Here is a 24,177-nt window from a genome sequence, read left to right on the forward strand (position 1 = left end):
AAGGGTTTGGAGAATTGTGAGGGAGCTGGGAAAGGGGCTCAGCCTGGAGAAAAAGAGGCTCAGGGGGAATTTCTGGCTCTGCACAACTCCCTGACAGGAGGGGACAGCCGGGGGGCGTCAGGCTCTGCTCCCAAGGGACATGACAAGGGAAAACGGCCTCAAGCTGAGTGAGGGGAGATTCAGGTTGGAATTTCCTCACGGAAAGGGCAGTCGGCTTTGGAAAGAGCTGCCCAGGGCGGTGTAGGAATCTCCATTCCGTGAGGTGTCACACTCAGTGCTCTGCGGTGGGGACCGGGCGCAGTTTAGGATCCGCCACCCCCGGCAGGGCTCTGTCCCCTCGGACATTCCAGGCAGGGATCGGGCGCAGTTCGGGACCCGCCGCCCCTCACAGCGCTCTCTCCTCTCAGTGTGGAGCAGTTCGGGACCCGCCGCCCCTCACAGCGCTCTCTCCCCTCAGTGTGGAGCAGTTCGGGACCCGCCGCGCCTCACAGCGCTCTCTCCCCTCAGTGTGGAGCAGTTCGGGACCCGCCGCCCCTCACAGCGCTCTCTCCCCTCAGGCGTTCCCGCCCTGCCGCGCCCCACGTGACCCGGCGGCGGCGCCACGTGAGCGGCGCACGTGACCCGGCGCCATGGCCGCCAGCCGCTACCGCCGCTTCCTGCGGCTCTGCGAGGAGTGGCCGGTGGAGGACAGCAAGTGGCAGCGGGACCTGGGCTCGGTGCTGCGGCAGAGGGTGGCACAGGCCTTCCGTGAGGGCGAGAACACGCCGGTGAGCGGCGGGAGGGCGGCACCTTGGCGGCACCGGCCTGGGAGGGCGCGGGGGGGCGGCCGGCGGTGACTCTGAGGGGACTCTGAGGTGACTCTGCGGGAGTTCTGAGGTGGCCCTGGGGGGAATCTGAGGGAATTCTGAGGTGGCTCTGGGAGGGTTCTGAGGTGGCTCTGAGGGGGCTATGGAGGGGCTATGAGATGGTTCTGAGGGGAATCTGAGAGGAATCTGAAGTGACACTGAGGTGATCCTGAGGTGGCTCTGAGGGGAATCTGAGGTGACCCTGAGGTGGCTCTGAGGGGAATCTGAGGGCTCAGGGTTGGAGCGCGGGGTTTGGGGCTCACACACGGCTCCGTCTCAGAGCTCCGTGGAGATTCATGAAATTTTAGGACATCCTGAGCTGGGAGGGAACAGGGAGCGCAGGGGTGATGGAGTTCTGCTGCCCCCAGCTCCTCCCCAGGAGTGTGAGCACTCGGTAACTTTGGAACACACATCCTGGGAAGCCTTTGGGATACAGACCAGGGGCTTGTGTCTCCAGGAGACAAACTGCAGGTTTGGGACACCTGGATTGTACCTGGGACTAATAATTGGTACCCAGGACAGCGGGTTTGTACCCAGGATAAATGATTCTTGCCCAGGACACCTGGTTGGTTCCCTGGACAAATGGTTTGTACCCAGGACAGCTGTTTTATCCTGGTTTATACCCAGTTCTTGCACCTTTTACACCATGTATTTTGGAGACCCCCATTGCTGTGGTTGTGGGAGTGGTGTATGGAGGTTTGGGAATTCCAGCTGTGCTGGGATCCAGATAATTCCTGTGTCTCATCTCCAGGATGGGATGCTGGGATGCTGCAGCACTGCCTGACACTGATGGAATGCAGCAGTTGTACAATTGAATTCCGCCTCCAGCTGTAATTCTGTTGGAGTTTGGGCTTTGCTGCTGAAATAAATTAAGGAATCTGATGCCTGACTTGGCTGCAGACCTTCCCAGGCACGGAGGTGTTGCTGCAGAATGCAAATGTGCCCTTTCTTAGCATAAAAACATTGTTCCAGAGATGTGTTTTCGACCTCAAGGGGCCATTATAGGCTCCTAATCCTGTACTGGTGACCAGAATAGTCTGCAGCAGGCATTTTGGGAAGGGTTTTATTGCTTTTCCATATGCTCAGGACAGCTTAATGTCTTGCACCAGTTGGCTCCAAGATCCCAAAGCTGCCACTGATTGTGGAAATCTGAATTGATGCTTGCAGCAGCAGTGGCATTTCTGTGCAGAGTGGCTGAAATGTGCTGGCAGGAGGCAGGAGGAGCTTCTGAGAGGGGAGCCAGAGCCACAAGGTCTCTTCAGCCATCTGATGGAATGAGATTTTGCTGGATTTCCAGGGGAGGGATGCTGTTTGTGCCACCCTTTTAATGGCTGGAGCCTTGGCAGGGGGTGTTGGGCACAGGTGGGGATCACCTGCAGGAGGATGTGGCTGTCCCTGTGTCCTCTCTCCTGCAGCCCTGCTGAACAAAGAGAGCTTTGCCTTACTCTTCCTGCTTCATCCTTTCTGTTGATGTTATTTTTACTCTTGACCTGTTTTAACCACACATGAAGCAGCCACATTGAGTTCTGGGGTGAGCTGAGCTCACTGTACCACAAAAAATAAATCAGGAAAAACATTGTAGGCTTGGAAAAGGAGCAGATCAGGGGCTGTGCCAGCAGAGACACCTGGCACAGGTTGGGGATGAGCCGGATCTTCCAACTGAAATAGAAATCCAGTTACCCTTCAAGCTGTTCCCTGTCATTTGTGCTGATTTCCCTCATCAATTACAGGCTATTTTTAGCACCCTACAGGGAACTTCCAAGGTCCAGCCTGGCACCTTGTCCTGTGTGATTCCCTCCCATGAGGCAGGTGACAGAAGTGGCCTCACAGCAGGAGGGGCCACAGATTTCCCAGCAGCAGGCAGTGATGTTCTCTGTGGCTGTGCATTCACTGTCAGGTCTTGTTGATGCAGTTTCAGATCCATCCTGGAAATTCCAAGTGTTGTTCCTGCTGCAGGGATATGGGAGATGGAGATGGGCTCCTGGAGCAGGACAGCACATGGACATTGTCCAGCAGTGCACTGGGAGTTCTGAGCTGCTCCCTCACAGCCATTGTCCCTTGGAACAAGCAGGGTTTTTGCTGGGGATGTGTAAAACCAGACTTGTGTGCCACTTGTGTCCCCTGCAGATCTCTGACCCCGAGGCCTGTGACCAAATGTACGAGAGCTTAGTCAGGATCCACTCCAACTACTACAAGAACAAGGTGAGAGCTGTGCCACTGGCCACTGCCCCTCTCTTTGGGGGGATTCACCAATCCTGCTGCAGCATTGCTGGGAATGCCTGAGCAACAGCTCAGGGGTGGATGCAGCAGTGCCTGTGCTCACCCAGGGCAGCTCCACACCTGGTTCTTGGTGTGGAGGAACAGAATCCCAGCTGGAAACACACTCAGGCTGTGCCAGCTGTGACACTTGGATCTTTAACATGCACTGCAAGTGATTTCTTTGTCTCTCTCCCTCCTTTTCCTGCTCTCCTGGGAAGTACCCACGCCTGAAGGACACCACCTTTACTGGGGTGACACAGGAGGATTGCAGGATGATTTTGGCCACAGGTACTGCATGGTCTGACAGGGCAGGGCAGGGGGAAAGGGACTTTCTGATCTTTGGGGTGCTCCCTTGCATCCCTCCTCAGCCCCTGGGGCTGGAGGGCACTGAGGGGCTGCCTGCAATTCTGTGAAGGTGTTGGATGAGGAGTAAGCTCAGGAATAATTCAATTGAGGAGCAACTCGGTATATTGGGCTGAAGAATCAGTTGGATTTTGCAGTGTCAGGAACAACAGAGGGTTTGCAAAGGCTCTGTGGGGTCTCAGCAGAATCTGTGTGGAAGGAACACATTTGTTACATCACCCCAACACTGAGCTCAGCTGCTCTTGCACCATTTTCAATTCCCTTCATATTCCTCGTGTGTCAGACCTTGGGAAGGAGCCCCACACATCTCAGCACATCATTTATGAGGGGCAGAGCTGGCAGCCAGAGCAGTTTTGTTCTGCTCCAGTTCCTAACTTTGATTGCAGTACATGGAAACTGGGTATCAGTTGTTGGTGATAAGAGACAAACCAGCCTCGCCTCGGGCCTGGAATGAAAATTCATTAAGATGAAAACTCAGGAAAGGAAATTAGATGGAAGGCAGAGCTGTTTTAAGAGGGTTTCATTTCTCTGCTCTCCTGCTTATCTTCCTCTGGCCCCATCTCTGTCTCCCCTTTTCCTTTTGCAGACATTCTGAAACAGATGGAAGACATGAAAAAAGGGACGTGGAAAAGACTGCGGGAAAAGTTCTCTGCCAAGAAACCCGAGGAGGACTCGAAGTGAGGGCCCAGCTCTCAGCTTCTCCACTGTACATATCCCTGAAGCTCTGTGTGTTGCCATGATGAATAAAACCACTTATTCCTCTTAGCAACAGCATTTTTGTTCAGCTCTACATTCTTCATATTTAGTGCCTCCTTTTTTTTCTCTGTTGAGAATCTGGGGCAGAGCTTAACACATCCATGCTGGAGCAATGGAGGGAAGGGAACTTTGTGGTGTCAGACCTGGCCTTTTGTATCTCAAAAAATGGAACAAGCAGGAGCTGCCCAGAGGGAGGATGTGCAGCTTTAAATGTTCTTGTGAAGAGAACAGAGAGGATGTGAAAAAACCTCTCTGTGCTTGTGTTTGTGTGTTAGCCCAGGGACCAGGGCAGTGCAGGGAGGGAGAACTTTAATCATCACATTTATTTTCCTTCGGAGGAGACAGAGAGGACAGAGGGTGACTTTGCCATGGTGACAGTGGAGCACTGCACGAGTTTAATTGAGGTTTTAATCAGCTGCTGCAGGGCTGCTGCTGCTGGAGGAACCAGCTCTGTGCAGATCCCCCCAGCCTGAGCAGAGGGATGTGTGGGTTAGTGCAGAGCTGAGGGTGACATGCTGCTAGATGGGGCCATAAACACATTTCAAATGCTCTGCAACTTCACTGTTATGGGCTTTTTTACTCCTGTTTAGAGCTTTACTGCTTTCAGCAGTGTCTGTTCGTGGGCTTGGAGCTGGGGCTGGTTTGGGAAGGATGAGTGTCTGCAGCAGAGCTGTGCCAGGGCTCCACAGCACCAACAGCTGCTCCTTTTTATGGCTTTCAGCAGTGATTTCCTGGCAGGCAGTGAAAGAGTTTGAAACTGCAGCAGGCTCTGGTCCAGAGCTCCAGGAACCAAGGCTGGTGCTGCTGGTGGCTCTTCCTGGCAGAGTTTGGCAGGGGATGTGCAGCACCTGGGGCTGGGGAACACCTTGGGTGCCAGCCCTGCTGTGGGTTCTGCTCCTGGACTTGTGCTGTGCTTCTGTTCCACAGCCCCATCACACACCAGAGGGCACAGGAAAGGGACTTTCTTTACCACGTTGAAGTTTTTATTATAACATGATTCTGTGTTTAATTTAGTTAAGGCAATTTACACTTCAGTTCTTAAGTAACAACGGTAACAACTAAAAAAAAAAAAAAAATTAAAAAAAAAAAGTAAAACATGACACCAGAGATGAAACTAAAACACAGGACACCCCTTCACAGTGAACTCCTGTAAACCTGCAGGCTCCTACTACTGCTTCCCAAAGATCCTTGGTCCACAGAAGGCAAAAGACTTTTAGTTCCCACCAGGACAAGCTCAGCTCCTCATCTGGAGAGTTAAGTTAAATCCACCTCCTTGAGTTCAGCTGCTCTTTACTGCACCACGGGATGAAGAGAATTGTGGAAATGGAGAGGGGTCAGCGTGGAGCAGGCACAGCAGATAACGAGGGCTGAGTGGCAGACAGCCACAGGGACAAGTGGCACTGGGAATAAGTTAAATAGTGCGGCCCTACAGCTACTTCCCCCACAGCCGAGGGGCTGGAGCACATGGAGATAAAGGTACAACCCTCCACAGTTGCAAAATAAAGAGTTATTGCAATGAGGAATGAAAGTCCTACGAGGGTGTTAGAAAAGCACCTGGGCCCAGGTGTGGGGAGGGCTCGGGCCAGTCCCTGCTCCTGGGATTGCTTACAAGCGCTCTAAGGGAGGGGCTGCACGTTCCGTGTGCTCCATTGTCCCCAGCCAGTGACAATCCGTGCCTGGAGCCCGGGGAGGAGCTGAGCAGCCTCCTCAGCTGGCACAGGTGCAGTCCCTCGGTGGCTGGAGCTGTGTCTCAGTGGTTCATGGTGTTCTGCACATCCACAAACCCCATCCTCTGCCTGCGCTTCCGCTGCTCCGTCATCTGCAATTCCAACAAGGACAAGCTCAGGCAATTCCAGGCCCTCCTGCTCTTGGATGTGCTTCCCGAGGGTCTGACTGAGCTGCTTTGAGCCTCTGCCAGCAAACTCTGAGCTGATGAGGCACTACCCAAACCCACGTGTCCCCAGTGTCCCAAATTCCCCCCCAAAAAGAGCTGCAGGAGCCTTGTGCTTTGTACTGTTGTGTCCTGCCTCCTGCTCCCTGCCCTCAGTGGCTATTTTGGGAAGGACAGAGGCTTCCTGCAGGGGATTTCCCATTTCCCATACCTGTTCCTTCAGCTCATTCAGCTGGGAGGTGAGGTGGGACACGAGCTTCATGGTGGTGTTGAGTTTGTCCTGCAGGTTGCGGATCTCGTTCTGCTCGCCTTCCCCTTCATTGCTGACCAGAGACATGGCTCGCATCCGGGGGAACCAGTCCAGGTTCTTGTTCTGGGAACATGAGCATGGACAAGGGGAGTTGGGGTGAGGGGTCAGAGGGGAGGAGGGAAGATGGGCTTTAACAGGCTGTGCTTAGGAATTAAAGAAATCCTGTTTGCAATAATCTCCAATTTTTCCATGTGTGCTCCATTTCTAGGTTGGTTCATGGGCTCAGGTGCAGCAGTTTTTCTTTCCTTGCTTTCCTTTCCCTCCCTTGCCTCAAAACCCCCTTGAAGCCCCACTCCCTGCTTGCTTCAATCCTTCAACTCACAGGACAAACCCTCCAACAGACCACGTGGAAAAAACCAGCAAAGGAAGACCACAAGCATTGCACCATTAAGCAATATTTTCCAAAAAGATTTCCCAGAGCTGTTTTTCCTTGGCCAGCCCCTTGTTCCTGATCTCCCTGGGGCAGGCAGGGTGGGATGGCCAAGGAGCTGCCCCTGTACCTTGATCATCTGTGCCACGTAGCTCTCGGGCCCGGTGTAGTCAGTCTTGTTCTTCACCCTCACCAGCACGATGAAGTACAGGTAGTTCCACATGTTGTGCTCATATTTGATGTGCTCCTCAAAGGACACAGTCTTGTTGTCAAACTTGTCCCTTTCCAGCCCTGGGAAAGGCAGGGAAGGATGGAGGAGGACAGGGATGGGGAGGAGGTGAGTGAGCAGCAAACACATGGGAAGAAACTCAGTGCATCCCCTCCCAAATGTGACATTCAAGTGCTTTTAATAATTACTTGGCATTTAGCACCTAAACATCCAAACCAGGGGGCAACAACCCAGCTGGGGCTTCAGAAGACTTCTGTTTAAAATCACAGAAGCAGAGAAGCATGGAATGGGTTGGTTTGGAAGGGACCTTCCATCCCCTGGGCAGGGACACCTTCCCTTATCCCAGATTGCTCCAAGCCCTGTCCAGCCTGGCCTTGGGCACTTCCAGGGATCCAGGGGCAGCCACAGCTGCTCTGGCTTCCCCACCCTCACAGGGAACAATTTCCTGCTGGCTTTGCCTCTGCCCAGTAAAATAAACCCAGAAGATCTTTAAAGGAAAAAACAGAGAGATTTACTAGGGTTTTCTATTTTTTTTTAAATGCCTACTGCTGACTGAAAGGATTTCAGAGCATTTTCTCTATTATATTTCTCCAGTGATATGCTGCTTTTTTTTCCCCACAAGCCAAGGGAAGGTCTCAGTAGTGAGATGCACAGCGACAAGAATCCCACAATGTGGTTTTAGTTTAACACCTCATTAGCAGGGTGAGGAACAACACTGAGAATTTCCCTCCAGCTGTGTCCTTGTTTAAACCCCTCCCAGTGCAATGACCCCTTGCTGAATAGATTCAAGTTTTGCAGCAATAAATAAAAACCAGAATCCAGCTGAAATTCTTTTCCTTCCCTCAAGCTTAAAAAGGAAGAAGAGCTTTGGGGCAATTCCTGTATTCCCAGTGCTCACCACAAATAAAACAGGTGGTCTTCAGGATCTCTTCCTTCTTCTGTTTCTCACTCCTCAGATCAGCAAAAGTGTCAATGATGACCCCAAAGATGAGGTTGAGGACGATGATGATGACAATGAAGAAGAAGAGGAGGTCATAGACAACTCGAGCAGGGAACAGGGACTCCTGTAATGGATGAGAGGGAGAACTGGGTGTCTGGCACAGCTCTGCTCCAGCCACCCCAGCACCAGAGGAGGAGCAGAACGTCAGGGATGGAGCTGGATGTGTCACAGCTCCCAGGCAGGAGGGCCAGCAGTGATTGCAGCAGGGTTCAGCAGAAGAAAGAGGTGTCAGGTGCTGTCCCCACTCACATCCTTGGAGGGTTTCCTCAGGATGTCCCCCACGCCGCCGCCGTTGCGCAGCCCGTGGTTGAGGACGGTGACAATGCACATGAGCAGCGTGTCACAGGCACGTTCCCACTGCTCTGGGTCAGCTTCTGGGGAGGAGAGCAGAGCAGGGCTCAGAGCCTGCCCCTGGGGTGCTTCCAGCTGCAGTGACACAGGAGCAGCTGCCTCTTGTGATGTCCCAGCAGCCGAACGCTGCTCCCACCTCATTTCTGATTAAATTAATCCACCCCAACGTTTTTTACGCCAGGGTCAGTGCAAAATTCACAGGCCTTTTGCTCAGGAAGTGGATTTAGTTTCTACCTTGGAAAATCTGGGGTTTTCCTCAAATCCACACTGCCACACAGAGCTGGCATTTCCACAGGGCTCTCTTACCTTCCAAGGCAGTGGGTGCAGCAGAGCAGCTGATTTTGTCACTGCTGCACGACTCCACAAAGGTCTCCACGTTCCTTTGCATCCCCAAGGGATCATCTGCAAGGAGGAGAGCCCAGCCCTGTGATGGCAGCACCTCTCCCCAGCAAACCACTGCCATGGGCTCCCAGGAAGATGCCAACCTTCTCTGGGATAAAGTTGCTTCACATTCTACTTTTTCCAGACCCTGAAGCTTTTTCTCAGAGTTGAGACCCTGCAGTGCTGACCATTCATTTTTAGCTCTGTGTCCCCTTCTAACCCCAAACCCTGCTATGTGCTGTCCTCTGTGTGACCCCAAAACCAGCGCTCCAAAAACCCACCCTGAGATGCGTGTGAGGGTCCCCCAGTGCCCCACCACCCCATGATGCCCAACCTTTGGCTTTGCTGTCCGGCAGCCTGTCCACCTCGAGGATGAAGTCATCCTTCAGGAAGAGGAAGCCCACGATGGAGAAGAGGTAGACGAGGATGAGGGCCAGCAGGGCTGTCAGCAGGATGGAGCGCCCGTTCCGCGTCACGCTCTTGATGACATTAAACAAGGTCTCCTCACGGTAGATCAAGTCAAACAGCTGAAAGGACCCAGGAGCAAAGAAATGCTGCAGGGTGCTTCTCTTGATAATGCCTGGCCTATCTATATCTCCTTTTATCCTGAGATCTTGGATCGCTCAGCAGACCTTGACTAACTTTTCTCACAAAGCCTTTAAGTTTCCCAGCTCACTGAAGGGAAGCAGAGAAGAATGGAGTGACTTATGCACAGCAGGAGAGCCAAGAATAGGCCACATGTACCCTGGCTCTGCCCTCACCAGCTCACGTTGCCTCCCAGCTGACCCAGATAAATCACACATAAAGCAGATTAGAAGGAGAGATACAGCCCAGGACCAGCAGAGAGACAGCAATAGATACTGTCAGGAGGCAGAAAGCTGAGCCCATACAAAGATTAGAGCACAGGGAATTGTTCTCTCCACCATCAATCAGCCCCTGGAAGGTGTCACAGCTCCTAAAGCAGCAACCAATCCGCCTTGTGCCCCAAGCCAGCTGAATTTCTCCTACCAGGATGCTGTAGAAGAGCTCGTGCACGAAGAGCCCCAGCACACTGGTCACGATGTAGCCAACATGGTACAGGAACTCCACATCCATGATCATGGCCTTGTAGCCACGGATGAAGGTGCCTCGGTTTCCCACAAAGCTCACCACGAACACGATCTTGTTGGTCAGCTGGGGACAGCCAGAAACAGGAGGGAGTGGGGTTTGGAACCCAGGACAGCCTCCTGCTCCCCAGCAGGTGGAACACTCACGTTGAGAGCTCCCAGGATGTTGAGGGTGAGCCCGATGCCCAGGTAGTAGATGGAGCGCAGGATCAGCGCCACCAGCAGCGGCCTCACCCCGTAGCGCCTGGTGAACAGGGCCATGATGGAGAAGCAGATCAGGATCCAGAAGAGCAGGGAGATCAGTGGGGAATCCAGCACTCCTGGGAGGGGAACATGTGGGTGTTAAAGGCACTGCTGCTGCCAGGCTGTCCGTGCTGATGAGCTAATATCAGAATTGCTGCTGCTGCGCTGTGAGGATTTGTGTTGGCCCCATGTGGACACCACTGAAGGCCCAGGCAGGGTTTGCCAGGTCTTTTTCAGGTTCTGAGTTCTTTTTCTCTTTCTCAGGTTGGGAGGCTTTTCCCAGGCTGAGGCAGTTTCTCAGCCTTTCCCAGGATGATAACTTTCAGGTAAACAGAAAGGAGTTAATAAACAGAGATTAACACCTGGTGTTGACTGAGAACCAGTTTTGTGTTGTACATGACAGGAGATGTTTTCTCCTGTTGTCCAATGAATTGCTGTCCTGTTTGAGACTTGTGAACCACTCTCTAAATATGGTTCAGTTTTTTAATAAAGTGCTTCTTTAGCTTCTCATGCTTAAGAAGTCATTGTTGTTATTACATGTGACTCTCTGTGTACAGCGACACTGCACTGTGAGCATTTGTGTTGGTCCCAGTGGTTTTTACTGATACATTTTCTAACATCTTTTATCCAAGAGCTCAGAGCCACTGGAGGTGATGGAGGCTTTGCCCAACAACAGGAATGTATCCATCTCATCACTGCTTCCCACATTGTACAAACAGGGGAAGAGAGGTTTTCCTGGGAAGGAAAGGGTAGCAGGGCTGGAAACTGAAATCCTGATTAATTCTTTATCCAGCAGAAAGGGCTGTAGGAGCCCAAAGGAGCCCAAGGATGAGGGCAGTGCCAGTTTTCCTGCATGTAAAAATCCCTTTCCCTTCCACCCTGAGGAGCAGCAGCTGTGGGGGCACTTACCCATGGAAGTGGCTTCCACATAGGGGTAGAAGAAAGCAATGATGATGTTGATGAAGACAGCCAGGTTGAAGGAAATGCTTCCCCAGAGAGTCATTCTGCGGGAGAACCAGTACATCAGCGGCATGCCTGGGGGGAGAGGAGGCAACACACAAACCTCAGCCAGCCTCGTGCCAACCGGGTCCTCCTGGAGCCCCTGTGTCCTTCCTGAACCCCTTGTGTCATCCCAGACCCCCTGTGTGCTTTCTGAACCCCTTGTGTCATCTCAGACCCCCTGTGTGCTTTCTGAACCCCTTGTGTCATCCCAGACCCCCTGTGTCCTCCTGAACCCCCTGTATGATCCCAGACCCTCTGTGCCATCCCTGTGTCCTTCCTGAATTCCCTGTGTCATCCCAGACCCCCTGTGTCATCCCTGTGTCCTTTCTGAACCCCCTGTGTCCTCCTGGAGCCCCTGTGTCATCCCAGACCCTCTGTGCCATCCCTGTGTCCTTCCTGAATTCCCTGTGTCATCCCAGACCCCCTGTGCCATCCCTGTGTCCTTCCTGAAACCCTTGTGTTATCCCAGACCCCCCGTGTCCTCCTGGAGCCCCTGTGTCATCCCAGACCCCCTGTGTGATCCCAGACCCCCTGTGTCCTCCTGGAGCTCCTGTGTCATCCCAGACCCCCTGTGTGATCCCAGACCCCCTGTGTCCTCCTGAACCCCCTGTGTCATCCCTGTGTCCCCCTGGGTCACCTCCCAGACCCTTAGGGACTCTGCAGCTGCTGGCCCCAGACTGACCCAGCTCCCAACTCCTTCAAACCCTTCATGAGGTGTTTTGAAAACATTCCTGCTCATCTGCTGGAAGAGGAGTGCACTTTCTAAGTGTTTCTGCTCGCATTCCTTGGTTTCCCAGCCCTCTGGAGATCTACTCTGACTCCTGGAATGGTTGGCTCTGTCCTCCCTCAGAGCTCCTCAGCTGCATCCCAGTGTCCCCAGTGTGATCACAGTGTAAATCCCATCAGTTCCTGGGATTTACAGCTAGGATTTCCACCCTGGAAGCCCCTGAGCAGATCTGCAGGGGGCAGAGAAACAGGATTTATTTCCCATGTGCAGCTACAAGACTCTGCCTTAGGGAAAGGGCTTTCCAGGGAAAACACCTCAGCTGGAATCCCAGGGAATGTGAGCAAGGTGCACCTTGGACTGTGGAGGAACTGCACTGACAGCACAGAGCTGGGATTTCATCCCTCACTCCCTGCACTCTGCTGGGTGTGGGTGCTCTGCAGAGCAGTGGCAGCTCAGCCACGCCATTCCCAGCTGGAATGTCCCCCAGTTTGACCCAGTTTGACCCAGTTTGGCTCTGGCTTGTTCTTACTGCGCAGCTTCTTCTGCCACTCCATCTCGTTGTGCAGGAAGGAGGACTGGTCGAAGAAGTCGCTGACTTTGCTGCCCTGCTCGTCCTGCTCCGTGGTGGTGAAGAGCCGGTACTTGGTCTCCTTGGTGAGGAACTCGCAGATGCCAGGCACAGGGAAGATGATCTGCTCCATGCTCCGGTCCAGCCGCACGATCTGCGGGAAGCACAGCCCTCAGATCCCGCCCTGATGAGGGTTTTTCCTCCTTCTCCTCCTCCCTCCCACTCCACAGCATCCAAATGTTGTCAGCCACTCGTTTAAAAGCTTCCAAACTGCCCTGAGAAGAGGCAGCCCAGGCTGGGTAACTGGGAATGGGGGATCCATGCCAAGGATGAGGCTGCTGGATCAGCTGCATCCCACTGATGCTGGGAGAGAAGGGATGGTCCAGGGGTGCTCATCCCTCAGATCCTGGAGCTAATGCTGCTGCCAGCATGGGGATGGGAAGGAGGGACAAAATAATCAGAGATGAGGCATCTGGAGCCAGGTGGGATTTGTGGGCCATGAGCTGTTGGAAAGCCAAGAGGTCTTGCCTCGATTTGGGATGTGTGTTTTTCATAATAAGCCAGTGGATCCTCCTCTTCCTCCTGCACTGGGGCCGTGGATTTCAGCATCTGCGACAGCTGCTTGTTGTTGAGGCTGAGCTGGATGGGGAGAGGGAAAGGGAGAGCATGAGGATCTGACTGTTCCCACAACGTGCCTCAACATCTCCCACAGCTGATGAGGTTTTCAGGGAAGAGCAAATGAATTAAAGCTTCCATAAGGGGTGCGAGTGCTCCCCGCAGTGACAGACAATCGATTCCCTGCAATAATTACATCCAAGTGCTGCTAATCCACAAATTACAAACCAGTGCTCACAAAACCCCCGGGGAAATCACATTCCTGCTGAATCTTGTCAGGATCTGAGGTACCCAAGCAAGGAACAGCAGCAAAGGACTCAGCCCTTCCTTTCTGAAGGGAAGGGGGGATGTGGGTGAGAGCAGAACCCCCCAGGGCCACCAGCCTGTGTCACCCCACAATGGGGCACACACACCTTTGGGCTTCTACCTCTGCCTAAAAGGACATGGAGGTGTCTCTCACTCTTTAATCCCCTGGGGACCACCAAAATCCATCAAATCCTGAACAGCAAATCCCAGGAGGGCTCTGCAAGGGCTCTTTGCAGCCTCAGCTGAGGGCACTTTGTGGGGGCTCCATCCCCAAGGCCTCTCCATACCATGGATGAGATTCCCTCCTCCTCCTCCTCCTGGATTCGCTTCACTGGCTTCAGGAGCTGCTGCAGGGACTTGTTGTGTCTGGAGAGCTGGCAGGGGGACAGGGATGGTGACAGTGAGAACAGAGAGCCACCAGCAGTCCCAGGGAGGGTCAGGGGACACAGGGGTGCAGGATGTGCTCCCCACAGCACATTTGGCTCCCCAGAGTGACCAATCTGGCTGGAGGAAATGTGCATAAATAAGGAGAAAAAAGTGCAGCGTGTGAGCACAGCCTGGCAAGATGCTCTTACAGCTCCATACCTGCAGTGCCAGGATATAAATGTTGTGCCCAACTTCCCGGGGGGAAACCTCAGCGTTCTCACACTCCTCCTCCTGCAGATAGGCTTTCTTAATCACATCCACCTGCAAGGCAGCACAGGGCACAGAGCTGATTCCTCCTCCAGCCAGGATGATGTTATAAGTACATATTATATTATTGGCTTTTCACAAATATTAAAATGAATGCTGTATGTATAATGTTGGAAAATTGTGCTGAATAAATATAGTTTTTTTTTTTAGTTCTGCTATTAACAAAACTTAGAAATTGTAGTATAACAATTATGTATTTTTTTTATTGGAGTATAACATGGTGATGTAAACAGCTTTTGTTCATGTAACTAATTCAGAGGATGGTAAAAAGACAATCAGAAAATTCTGCACATTCTTGGATTATCCTGTCTGGATGAAGACAGGGGTGACGATCACCAGAACTCCAAAGAAGGAATTTATTGATCTCTGTTATTGGGGAGTGCGCCAATAAGAAGAAGCCACAATGAAAAAGAAAAGTTGATTTACAGGCTGGGGGGCTGATTTTGAATAATGGATAAAAGTCTATAAATATGCAACAAGTTGATGCATTTAACAAAGTGTTTTCTGAGTTAAGGTGTGCTCTTAGCAGAATGCCAAGCACCCAGCCATTATAAACTTCTACTTTATTGTCTCTTATTGTCCTTTATTAAACTTTTTAAAATCTACCAAGGAAGTGAACCTCATTTTTCACAAGGAGCAGCAGTGGGGCAAGGGAGGCGGTTCTTGGGTGCAAAGCAGAAACTGCAACACAGTGTCCTAGGTTACAATGTAAAGATGTGCCCAAAAGTCTGCATTCTATCACCATCTGCTGAAACCAGGTGGGGCAGTGATTCTTATCTCCATGGGAGATATCTCCTGTTAATGGGCCATCTAAAAACCATCCTCCCTCCAGGAGATATCTCCTGTTAATGGGCCATCTAAAACCCATCCTCCCTCCAGGAGATATCTCCTGTTCATGGCCAGTGAGTCCCAGTGCATGACTGATAAAATTCCATCATCCCCCTGGGAGATGCTCCAGCCAGGGGAGGAGCCAAGCCTTTCCTACCCAGATAAAAACTGAGATTTGGAACACCAGAGCACCTTTTCCACTGGATTCCAGAGGAGAAAAGATATCAGACCTTTCTACAGGATAATGCTTCAAGCAGACCACTTCATCTGGACTGCTACCACCACCTTAACTAGCAGGGTGTCAGGTTGTATTCTGACTGTCAGTGGGGTTTTTTGTACTTTTGTTTCTTTTGTATTTTATTTTTTTCCCTTGATTTTCCTATTAAATCCCTATATAAATTTCCTATTAAATTCTTATATAAAATTTCCTATTATATTTTCCTATTATATTCTATTTCTGACTTGGATTCTCTCATCGGTTTTGCTTTCAAAACCACTACAACGAGCCAGGGCAGGGGATGTTCAGCCATGGGCTGGGGGCTCAGTGGGACATTCCCAGTCCCCTCACCAGTTCCTGGGGACGGAGGCTGATGAGGATCCTCTCGGCGTTCTCGCTGTCGTGCCTGCTCTCCATGAGGGCCAGCAGGAGCTTGGAGGCATTGTCCTGGTGAGGAGAAACCTTTGGTGAGGGGAGCTCTGCCCTGCCAGCACCTGGGCTTTGGGGTGGGCAGAATTACCCCCACCAAATCCCCGGTGCCAGAGATGTCTGAGTGGTGGAGATGCCCCAGCTGTAGCAAGTGCGCCAGCCAAAATATATTTAGCTGTTTTTCTACATTTCTTAGTTTAAACCATTGTTTATAGCAAGTACATTGAATGAGCCATATTTATGTGTTTTTCTGCAGTCTATCCAACTTTCTAAAACTCTTCAAAGTTACTAAAGCATGAATTGGGCTAAATTAAGAAAGAAAAAGCTAAAAAACAGAATACCAAAATTAGAAAAACCCAAAATGAAAGTAAGCACTAATGTACTGAACTACAACCAATCATTTTACCTGCAAAACTCATACAAAGCATGTCAACAAAATAAAAGCAAATAAAAAAATACGTAATCAAAATGTAATAAGTAAAACAAAATACGTAATACAAAACCAATCAAAAAATACGTAATCAGGTAGACAGCAGATTTAAAATGTATAAATAAAAGTAAACAATAAATCAACTTCTACATAATCATATTAGTTTGTTGTCCAAAAGTCCTTTGTTTCTGCACCCAGCCCTGTGTGCCCACACAGGCAGGGTCCCCTCTACAGTGACCACACACCCCGTGCCCTGCCAGTGAGTTCTTGCAGTGACACAGTGACACAGTGACACAAAGTGACACACAGACTCATCCCCTCCACCCCAGCCCAGCCCACCTTGAGCTGCAGGACCAGGTCCATGCGGTACTTGCAGAGGGGGCTGATGTCGTTGAGGATCAGGGCTGTGATGATGTCGATCCCGTTGGACTCGTGGGTCACGATGCAGCTCTGGGGTGTTGGGCAAAGGGTTATCCCACAGATCCTGCCAGTCCTCCCAGCTTTACTCTGAAACACTGCCCTGCCTCTAGCCCTGAGCCCCCAAACCTCCCTTCTCCCTGCAAAGAGGGGAATTATTTACCCCCATCTGCATTCACCACATTTTGCAGCAGCTGGTTACCTGTGCAGGAGCCCTGTGACCTCTGCTGCCCACATTCTGCTTCTGCTCACACTCTGAACCCAAAATCCACCCCCTACATCCCCCCCCAAACCTCCCCTGGTCCGTGATGAGGTTTGGGGAATGAGGCCAGACCTGGTTCTCATGGCAGGGCCCCTGGCAGTACTCGGTCAGGGTCTCCAGGGTCTGGGTGATGAGAGCCACGTTGTACTCGTTGATGTAGAGGCCGAGCAGCCCCAGCCCGCCCGTGGTGCTGCCACACATGATGTCCAGGAACTGCAGCGTCTCACACACCAGGTTGTAGTTGGTTTTGTTGTTTTGGCACCGCAGGAAGTTCTGTGGAGCAGAGCCCAGGGATGGGGTCCTGATCTCTCTCTTCCCACACCCCTCCAGCTGCAGTCTGAGGGATATTTGGGCTGGAACTGCCCCTGTAACCTCAGCCCCACAGCCATGAACTCCACCCACAGGTTATCCACAAGGCACAGTGCACTGCACATGGGGAAACTGAGGCACAGAACTGCTGCTGCCACAGCATTTTGGGGCCATACTGGGACAGATCCCACCCCTTCCCCAATCCTTAACCCACAGCTGACCCCCAGAGCCCAGCACCGACCTGCAGGTCGCGGTTGTGGTTCTCGCAGAGCAGCTGCAGGAAGCGCAGGATGGGCTCCATGATCAGCACTGTCACCCCCATCTCGTTGTTCTGGCCCTGCTCCCCGGGCTCGTGGCCCTTCCTGAACCCCACGGCCATCGGGTACCGCGTGGGGGTGCCGGGCAGCAGGAAGGTGTCCCCTCGTCCTGGAGGGAATTGTGCCCTCATCACTCAACTGTCACCCAGCCCTGCTGAGGGGACAAAGGGACAAAGCCCTCACCTTTGTTGCCAGGGTCTGGCTCGTCCTTGTCCTCGCGGGGTTTGTTCCCGATGTCGCTCATGTTCACCGACACTGTGGACTTGGTCTCCTGCTGCGCCTTCTTCATCCGGTCGTGCAGAACCTTGAAGAACTTCTCGGACTTCTTGTCGCTCGTCATGAGGTTGTAAAAGGATTTCTGGTGAAAAAAATGCTCGTTCAGGTCGCCACCACAGTGTCCAAAATGTCCCTGCCTGTCCCTTTGAGTGGCAGCCTTGGCACTCAGACATTGCCCAGGATAACCTGGCTTTTGCACACACCATTTTTCAGCTTCCCTGTGACAAAGGGTTTGGGATGCAGGTGCCCCACAAGAGCTGCAGCCCTGAGCCATTTTAGGAATTCCCGGCAGAGGGCATCAGCAGAACTCCAGAAACAACCTGGAACCACCTGCCCCTCCTGCAGCCTCCAGCCCTTCATCCAGCCATAGGGCTGAGAAACTCAAATCATCGATTTCAGCACAAACAAGAAGTATTTTGGCCAAACCCACTTCCCAGGACTGACCACTGGACCCTCACACTGCCCACACCAACCCCTGGCAGCCCAAACCCCCTCAGCACCTGGATCTCGGTGTTGCCACCATCCAGCAGGCGGATGGCCAGCAGGATGCTCTCCTGGAAGATCTTCTCATTCTTGGTGTTCATGATGAGGTCAGCCACCAGCTTGGTGGCCCCTTCACGGTCCAGCCGGCACTGGACAGCTGCAATGGCTGACCAGTCCTGGTCCTGGCCTGCGTGGGGACACCAGGGGTGTGATGCTGTGTTAGCACAGAGCCAGCACAGCTCCACAACTGCCAGGGCATCTCAGAGCCATCCCTTCACTCCCCCAAATCTTCTGCTCCCGTGGAGGTGGGGACGTGGCAACCAGCCACAGACCTGGTCCCATCACTGCTTGGGAGGATTTGTGGGGAAGGGGCAGAAGAGGGGCACTCACCTCCCCCAGCAGCATCCCCCATCTCCCCCTTGGAGCTGGACCTCTTGTTCTGCAGGTAATTGTTCATGAGCATTTTCCGCAGCAGGTTGCCCTGCCAAGGCAAACAAACGTCACCAGTGTCCCCTGCCAAGGCCAGGGCTGAGGCAGAACAGGCTGAGCACCCCTGGGTGCCCTGGGTGGGCTCTGCCAGCCCAGGAGCAGGGCCCACATGGGCACAGATCACAGTGCTCACCCTCTCTCCATACTTATTCCTCTTCACCAGCATCTGCTGCAGCGTCCTCAGCACCTTGATGCAGAGCTTCTCCTCCGTCTCCATCAGGTCCTTGGTGTGCTGCACCAGCCTGGCACAGCAAAGCCATTGTCACACGCTGGGAGGGATCCCTGAGGGAACCACCCTGCAGGCTGCAGGCACACGGGATGAGGGTCCCAACCCCTCCCCAGCACCCCCAAACCAGCCTCACTTGGACAGGAACCCCCCGCTCTCGCATCGCTGGAACGCCTCCGTCCCCTCCATGAACAGCAGCTCCGGCCGGTGCAGGACATCCACCAGCACGGACAGCTCAGCCTCCACCAGCGGCTTCAGGCGATCCTCCAGGGCGTTGATGATGTCCTACAAGCCACAGCACCCCCCTTCAGAGCCAGGGGGACACACAGCAGAGGGACCCTGCCACGCCAGCACCCTCCTGCCACCCGAGCCCCGCCACGCCCTGCCCTGCACCTGCAGCTTCTCGATGATGTTCTTGTAGTCCCACTGGTTTGGGGTGGTGGACACGCGGGGGAAGGTTCGTGTGGCTGCCTTGTAGCTGGAGGTGTTCCTCTGCACCGTGCTGGTGGAGCTGCTGTTGAGCAGGGAGCTCACGTGGGCGTCCAGGTCCATGGGCAGCGCGATGGAGCGGCTCTTGGCTGCGAACAGGGGGGTGTGTTGAGTCAGGGAGTCAGGGGTCTCTGAATTCCTCAGAGAGAAATCAGAGTGCAGGGATTGAATTGAATTAAAGTCTGTGGATGGATTGATTGAAGTGTGTTAAACCACTCACAGATAAAGTAGACATTTAAGTAGAAGTAATTCAGTAATTTAGAGTGAGTTCTAATGCTTTTAGTAAGTGAAAGGTTTCAAATGCCACAGTAGCAGTGAGTGTTCTAGTGAAGGTTGAAATGTACTGATATCTTCAATAGAGGCTCCAGGCCCACAGTTGTAGACAAGAATTAGACATGATAGAGGTATAGTATGAATATTGCTGACATTTTTTAGATAGAACAAGATAGATTGTACGCATAGTTCTATACATAACCTGGTGTGCTAAGAAACTAGAATTCTAATAGCTTAAGGAGTGTGGTCTGAGTTTGCATCTTGGCTTGTTGGAAAAGTCCTATATAAGACTGTGTATTCAGGAGTGTTGTTGCTTTTAGCCATTGGCTTTTGCCAGGGCTTTAAGCCATTAGCTCTTTGCCAGGTTTTTGCTTTGCTACTGCCACTGCCTTTGCCATTGCTTTTTGCTATTGCTTGTCTGTGGACTGCTGAGACTGATGTGCTTGTAATAAGATGTGCTTTGTAATAAATAACCTTTTAACTATTAACTGCTTTGCTTATTTTAGATAACCAAATGAATCAGGACCCTAAGAGCTCCAGAGTTGTGCCTAGAGCACTGGAGGTCCCAAGAACCTCCACAGGGTTGGGACAGCCAGCACCCAGCTGGGTCCCACCATCTATCTGGGCACCCCTTTACCAGCGTTCACCTCATTTGCAGCAGAGATTTGGGGTAAATGCACGAGTAAACTCCTGCAGGCCAGTATGGGCTGGAGTGTTCCCACACACCCCAACAGCCACAGCCCCACACAGGGTGGAAACAAGCCCCAGTCCTGGTTTCTGGCTGGGGAGGCTGCTAGCAGCCTGCCTGGAATTCCAAAGGGAAATCCCCACCCAGAGCCCAGCCACCAGCAAGGCTTTGCACGGTGACTCAGTGTTAACAGCCTGAGTCAGGCACACCGAGGGCAAAGTCCTGCCCAGGGAAAACCACAGTCACTGTTGGCTTTGTGTCCGGGCTGGGACACCCCAGGGAGCTCCCAGCCAAACCCAGGCTCTGGTTATCCCCACATTATCCTGGGTGTGCTGAGATGAAGCTCACAAGGAAGCACATCCTGGAGCTGAATGTCCCCATCCCCAGCTGGCAGCCCCTCACCGTGGTGTCCTGCCACCCCCAAAGGAGGGACAGGGTGTCCTGGTCACTGCTGGGCAGGGACAGCCCAGGATCTCTGTCCCCAGCAGTGGCTCCTTACCGACCATGGCCAGCGTGCGGATGCAGGACTCCACTGAGCTCTTGTGCTGCTGCTGCAGCCACGGGCACTCCAGCAGCCTCATGGTGGACTGGAGCAGCTGCACCACGATGGTCTGGTGGGTCTGCAGGAGACAGCAGTGTCACACACACATCCAAACCGTGTTCTGGGGGCTGGCTGAGGCACTGTCCTCCCCCTGCCACCCTGCCCAGCTCATGACCTGCAGAGAGGTGCTGTTCTCTGAGAAGGGCGAGCTGAAGAAGGCGTTGATGGTGTCCAGCACCACTGTCAGCACATACTTCTCCAGCGTGGCGTCCGGCAGCCGCTTCTCCCGCTTCTTGCACATCTGTGAGGGCAGGGAGGGCGCTGATGGCATGGGCTGAGCTCAGAGGCTGCTGCCACCACACTGAGCTGAGGGATGTGGATGGTGACACAGCTCCTGTGGTCACACCAGGCAGCCCTGGCCATGCCCCAGCCCCCAGTGTGGCAGCTGTGTCCATGCCCTGCAGAAGGCTTCAAGGGACCCTTGGTGACATCACCCTGTGTCCCTCCCACCCAACCCTCCCCATGCACCTGCGCCATGTCCAGGGTGAAGTTCTCAAAGAGGGTCCAGATGTGGTTGCTGGTGTAGATCTCCTTCATCTCCACCTCCGTGTCCACGTAGCAGTGGTTCACAAAGTTCACATAGGCCATTTTCACCTGCCAGGGAGTGGGGAAGAAGCAGGGACAGTGTCAGGGGACGATCCCTGCAGAGCCCCATGTCCTCCTGGCTGCCACCCCGTACCTCTGTGATGCAGTCCTCGTGTGTCACCACACGCACCACATCCTCCAGGGGCAGCAGGGACGTGCACTTGATCTCGGTGTAGACGTTCTTGCCCTCAGCACAGGCAGCCAGCAGGTCCACCAGGGAGATGTGGTACATCAGGGGGCTGTTCTCCTCCACCCCATCCCTGGCTGCTGTCATCATCTCCAGCAGGGTGGCCAGCGAAGCCTTGTCGTTGTAGAAAACCACCACGTCGTCCCCTGCGTTGGTGAGCTGCAGGGAAGGGTCAGTGCTCAGTGGTCACCACTCTGAAAAAGGAGGGTCAGAACCTCCAAGGACAATGGTGTCCCCTCTGCTGTGGGGGATGAGAAGTGGCAGGGAAGGGGCACAAGGATTTGTGTTTACAGGGAAAATCAGGCATTTGCAGCACAATCAAAAATTGTGGGACTCCCAAACTGGCTCTTGGACCTCGCATTGATCCCCTGGAGATGGCTGATGGCCACTCGAGACGGCCACCAGCACTGGGGCTGGCTGGTTCCAGGGAGGATCCAGCACAGCTGGAAGGCTCTTCTCAAGGGAAAAGCCAACAGTGCAGCTTCTGAGAGCCTTGTCCTGCTTCCCCCCACTCCTGACCCACAGGAGATGTCCTCACCTCAGTCATGATCATGTCCTGGCACTTCTTGACATACTTGCCCTCGGCCTTGATGATGGTGTGCAGGAAGTCGAGGTACTGGACGTGGCGGCCGTGGGTGGCCACGCAGTGGATGAAGTGCTGTGGCACCGTCTCGTTGATCTCTGAGCACAGCTGGTAGTTGTTGAGGAAGATGTGCTGCATGGTCTCTGCCTCCAGCAGCTGGGGACAACAGGCAGAGTGAGCTCAGGGGGATGCAGGAGCTGTCCCCAACTCCTGGTGTCTCCTCCTGGCTTTGCCATCCCCTGCTCTCAGCCCCAGCAGCGATGCTGAATTCCCTCCCTGTGCTGCTGCCCCTCCGTGTCCTCTCCTCACCCCTGGGGTCAGGAACAGGTTGAGGTGTTTATGCAGCAGGGCCTGGTTCTCCTGATTGCCAGCACAAAACTTCTGCAGGAACTGGTGGGTGAACTTGAGGATCTCCATCATCTTGGCATCCCCCTGAGGAGGGGAGAGAGGAGAAACCCGTGGAGCTGAGAGGGATGGCAGTGGCAGGAGGCCACTCAGGGGGTCCCTGTGTGCCATCTCTTCCCTGGGTGCTCAGGATCAGTTGGTTTCTGCCCACCCACCTTCTCATAGGGGATCTGCAGCAGGTCCAGCATCACTTTGTGGGCATCCATGTTCTTCAGCAGGCGCTGCTGCTTCTTGCGCACCTGCTCCCCCACCCCGCACATCTTGTTGAGTCGCTCCAGGATCTGGGGACAGAGGGACCAGGGCAGGCAGGGATTGAGCCTGGAGACACTCAGGATGGTCAGCAGCACTGGGGCTGGTTTGCATTCCTAATGCTCCCTCTGTAATCCTGGGTGTTCCCTGCTTTGCTCACAAACCTTGGGGATCATCCCTGCTGCACCATGCAGAGCCCTTGTAGCCATCACCCACCCAGTCCACCCCAGTAAAGGATGTGACAGCTTTTCCCTGTGCTGAGCTAGCAGGAGCAAGCCAGGCTTGGATTTGTTTCTACTGAAGCACAGAATTTGGAAATCCCCCCAGGATTTCACCCCTTTCCTTCCTGCTGGTTTGCTGGGGTTTGGTCTCACTCACCCCCTTCACTATCTGGTAGTTCTCGCTGCTCTTCTCTCCCGGAGCAATGACCTCCTCGTCAGCACCGTGCTGCAGGGGACACAACAGCACTGGGGTCACACTGTGCCCCTCCAACCACACCCCACAGGACCCTCCTGGAGCCATCGAGAGGCATCAGGTGTTGAGTTAAAGTGAGCAGCCCCCCTGCCTCCCAATCCTTTCCCACCCTGGATCCCAGTGTCTTGCTCAGGGCTCTCACCTCCTTCTTCTCCTTCTTGTTCCCCTCCCCTGTGCTCTCCCCTTTGTTGCTGCCCTTCTTGTCCACCCAGAGCTCTGATTTCTCCACCATCGTGCGGAGTTTGTCCAGCTCTGACTTGATCACCTTGTAGTTCTCCACATCCTGGGCTGAGATCAGGAGCTGGACCTGCAGTGACAATCCCAGGGGTTTCCAGTTCGAGGCACAAATCCCACTCCCAGCTCTCCCTCCCAAGGAATGGTCAAGGCTCCACCCCATGCCCCCCACCCACAGCCAGGCATGGGGTGCTCCAGGTGCCCTCACCTGTTTGAAGGTGTGCAGGACCTCCTGCCTCTGGCTGAAGTGCTTGAAGAGGAGCTGCAGGGAGTCGGAGATGAGCGGGGGGTAGTCGTGCATGGTCAGGTGGATCAGCACCCGCAGGAACATCCTCCCTCCCTCGTCATCCACCTCCAGCATGCTGCTGGACTTCCTGGGGTGGGATGGAGGCATTAACAGGAGCTTAGAGGCTGATAGGGGCAGCTTTAGAGCCTTAGAGCCTCAGCCTCCTCATCACCTGCAGCTCCAGCCTGGGTGGGATGGGCAGGAGGGGAAGGGGAGCTATGGGGAGCAGGGACTCACCCCACACCAAACATGGCCTCAGCATGTTCCCCAATCCGGTCCAGGTTCATGGCTGCAGCTGCAGGGAGAGGAAGGGAGTGACAAGGGTGGACAATGCCAGCACTTTGTCTTGGCAGGAACCCACAGGAACCAACCAAGCTCCCTGATCCTGTTCCCACCAAAACACAAACTCCATCCCTCCCTGCCCC

At 53.5% G+C, this 24,177-nt stretch overlaps 2 protein-coding genes across 3 annotated transcripts in view; one reads left to right on the forward strand and one right to left on the reverse strand.

Moving 5' to 3' along the window:
- The first annotated feature begins 596 nt into the window (after positions 1-596).
- On the forward strand, positions 597-4,241 carry UQCC2 (ubiquinol-cytochrome c reductase complex assembly factor 2). 2 transcript variants are annotated; one of them, XM_079327261.1, is made up of 5 exons: positions 629-767; positions 1,955-2,119; positions 2,973-3,047; positions 3,323-3,392; positions 4,054-4,241. In XM_079327261.1, exons 2-5 carry the CDS (start codon positions 2,003-2,005, stop codon positions 4,146-4,148), a joined length of 357 nt encoding a protein of 118 aa, XP_079183387.1. In that variant the 5' UTR covers positions 629-767; positions 1,955-2,002; the 3' UTR covers positions 4,149-4,241. The 2 variants fall into 2 exon arrangements, with proteins under 2 accessions (XP_079183386.1, XP_079183387.1); XM_079327260.1 differs by lacking the exon at positions 1,955-2,119 and having other exon boundaries at positions 597-767.
- Positions 4,242-5,191: 950 nt separating this feature from the next.
- Positions 5,192-24,177, reverse strand: part of ITPR3 (inositol 1,4,5-trisphosphate receptor type 3) — a 42,312-nt gene continuing 23,326 nt past the window's right edge. The window contains exons 24-58 of the mRNA XM_079327255.1: positions 23,990-24,047; positions 23,675-23,840; positions 23,375-23,539; positions 23,137-23,205; positions 22,665-22,790; positions 22,414-22,536; positions 22,060-22,260; positions 21,429-21,680; positions 21,218-21,343; positions 20,865-20,990; positions 20,648-20,768; positions 19,092-19,276; positions 18,835-18,983; positions 18,606-18,714; positions 18,374-18,464; positions 18,001-18,170; positions 17,408-17,582; positions 17,149-17,333; positions 16,671-16,871; positions 16,259-16,369; positions 15,412-15,507; positions 13,908-14,009; positions 13,610-13,696; positions 12,930-13,040; positions 12,363-12,555; positions 11,014-11,139; positions 10,009-10,181; positions 9,764-9,928; positions 9,090-9,282; positions 8,681-8,776; positions 8,273-8,397; positions 7,922-8,087; positions 6,925-7,085; positions 6,326-6,487; positions 5,192-6,042 (exon numbers count right to left, since the gene is read on the reverse strand). Coding sequence (XP_079183381.1) covers positions 5,974-6,042; positions 6,326-6,487; positions 6,925-7,085; positions 7,922-8,087; positions 8,273-8,397; positions 8,681-8,776; positions 9,090-9,282; positions 9,764-9,928; positions 10,009-10,181; positions 11,014-11,139; positions 12,363-12,555; positions 12,930-13,040; positions 13,610-13,696; positions 13,908-14,009; positions 15,412-15,507; positions 16,259-16,369; positions 16,671-16,871; positions 17,149-17,333; positions 17,408-17,582; positions 18,001-18,170; positions 18,374-18,464; positions 18,606-18,714; positions 18,835-18,983; positions 19,092-19,276; positions 20,648-20,768; positions 20,865-20,990; positions 21,218-21,343; positions 21,429-21,680; positions 22,060-22,260; positions 22,414-22,536; positions 22,665-22,790; positions 23,137-23,205; positions 23,375-23,539; positions 23,675-23,840; positions 23,990-24,047 — 4,934 coding nt within the window. The 3' untranslated portion in view covers positions 5,192-5,973. The remainder of the gene's footprint in view (positions 6,043-6,325; positions 6,488-6,924; positions 7,086-7,921; positions 8,088-8,272; positions 8,398-8,680; positions 8,777-9,089; positions 9,283-9,763; positions 9,929-10,008; positions 10,182-11,013; positions 11,140-12,362; positions 12,556-12,929; positions 13,041-13,609; positions 13,697-13,907; positions 14,010-15,411; positions 15,508-16,258; positions 16,370-16,670; positions 16,872-17,148; positions 17,334-17,407; positions 17,583-18,000; positions 18,171-18,373; positions 18,465-18,605; positions 18,715-18,834; positions 18,984-19,091; positions 19,277-20,647; positions 20,769-20,864; positions 20,991-21,217; positions 21,344-21,428; positions 21,681-22,059; positions 22,261-22,413; positions 22,537-22,664; positions 22,791-23,136; positions 23,206-23,374; positions 23,540-23,674; positions 23,841-23,989; positions 24,048-24,177) is intronic.

The sequence above is a fragment of the Erithacus rubecula genome (assembly GCF_903797595.1).
Source record: "Erithacus rubecula genome assembly, chromosome: 26".
Lineage (NCBI taxonomy): Eukaryota > Metazoa > Chordata > Aves > Passeriformes > Muscicapidae > Erithacus > Erithacus rubecula.

What these genes read in the sequence shown, in the direction of transcription:
- UQCC2 (XM_079327260.1), top strand. Translation starts at nt 630, where the DNA reads ATGGCCGCCAGCCGCTACCGCCGCTTCCTGCGGCTCTGCGAGGAGTGG. An exon ending in GTGAGGGCGAGAACACGCCG is followed by an intron (nt 768 to 2,972) that starts GTGAGCGGCGGG and finishes TGTCCCCTGCAG; the next exon opens with ATCTCTGACCCCGAGGCCTG. An exon ending in CCAACTACTACAAGAACAAG is followed by an intron (nt 3,048 to 3,322) that starts GTGAGAGCTGTG and finishes TCTCCTGGGAAG; the next exon opens with TACCCACGCCTGAAGGACAC.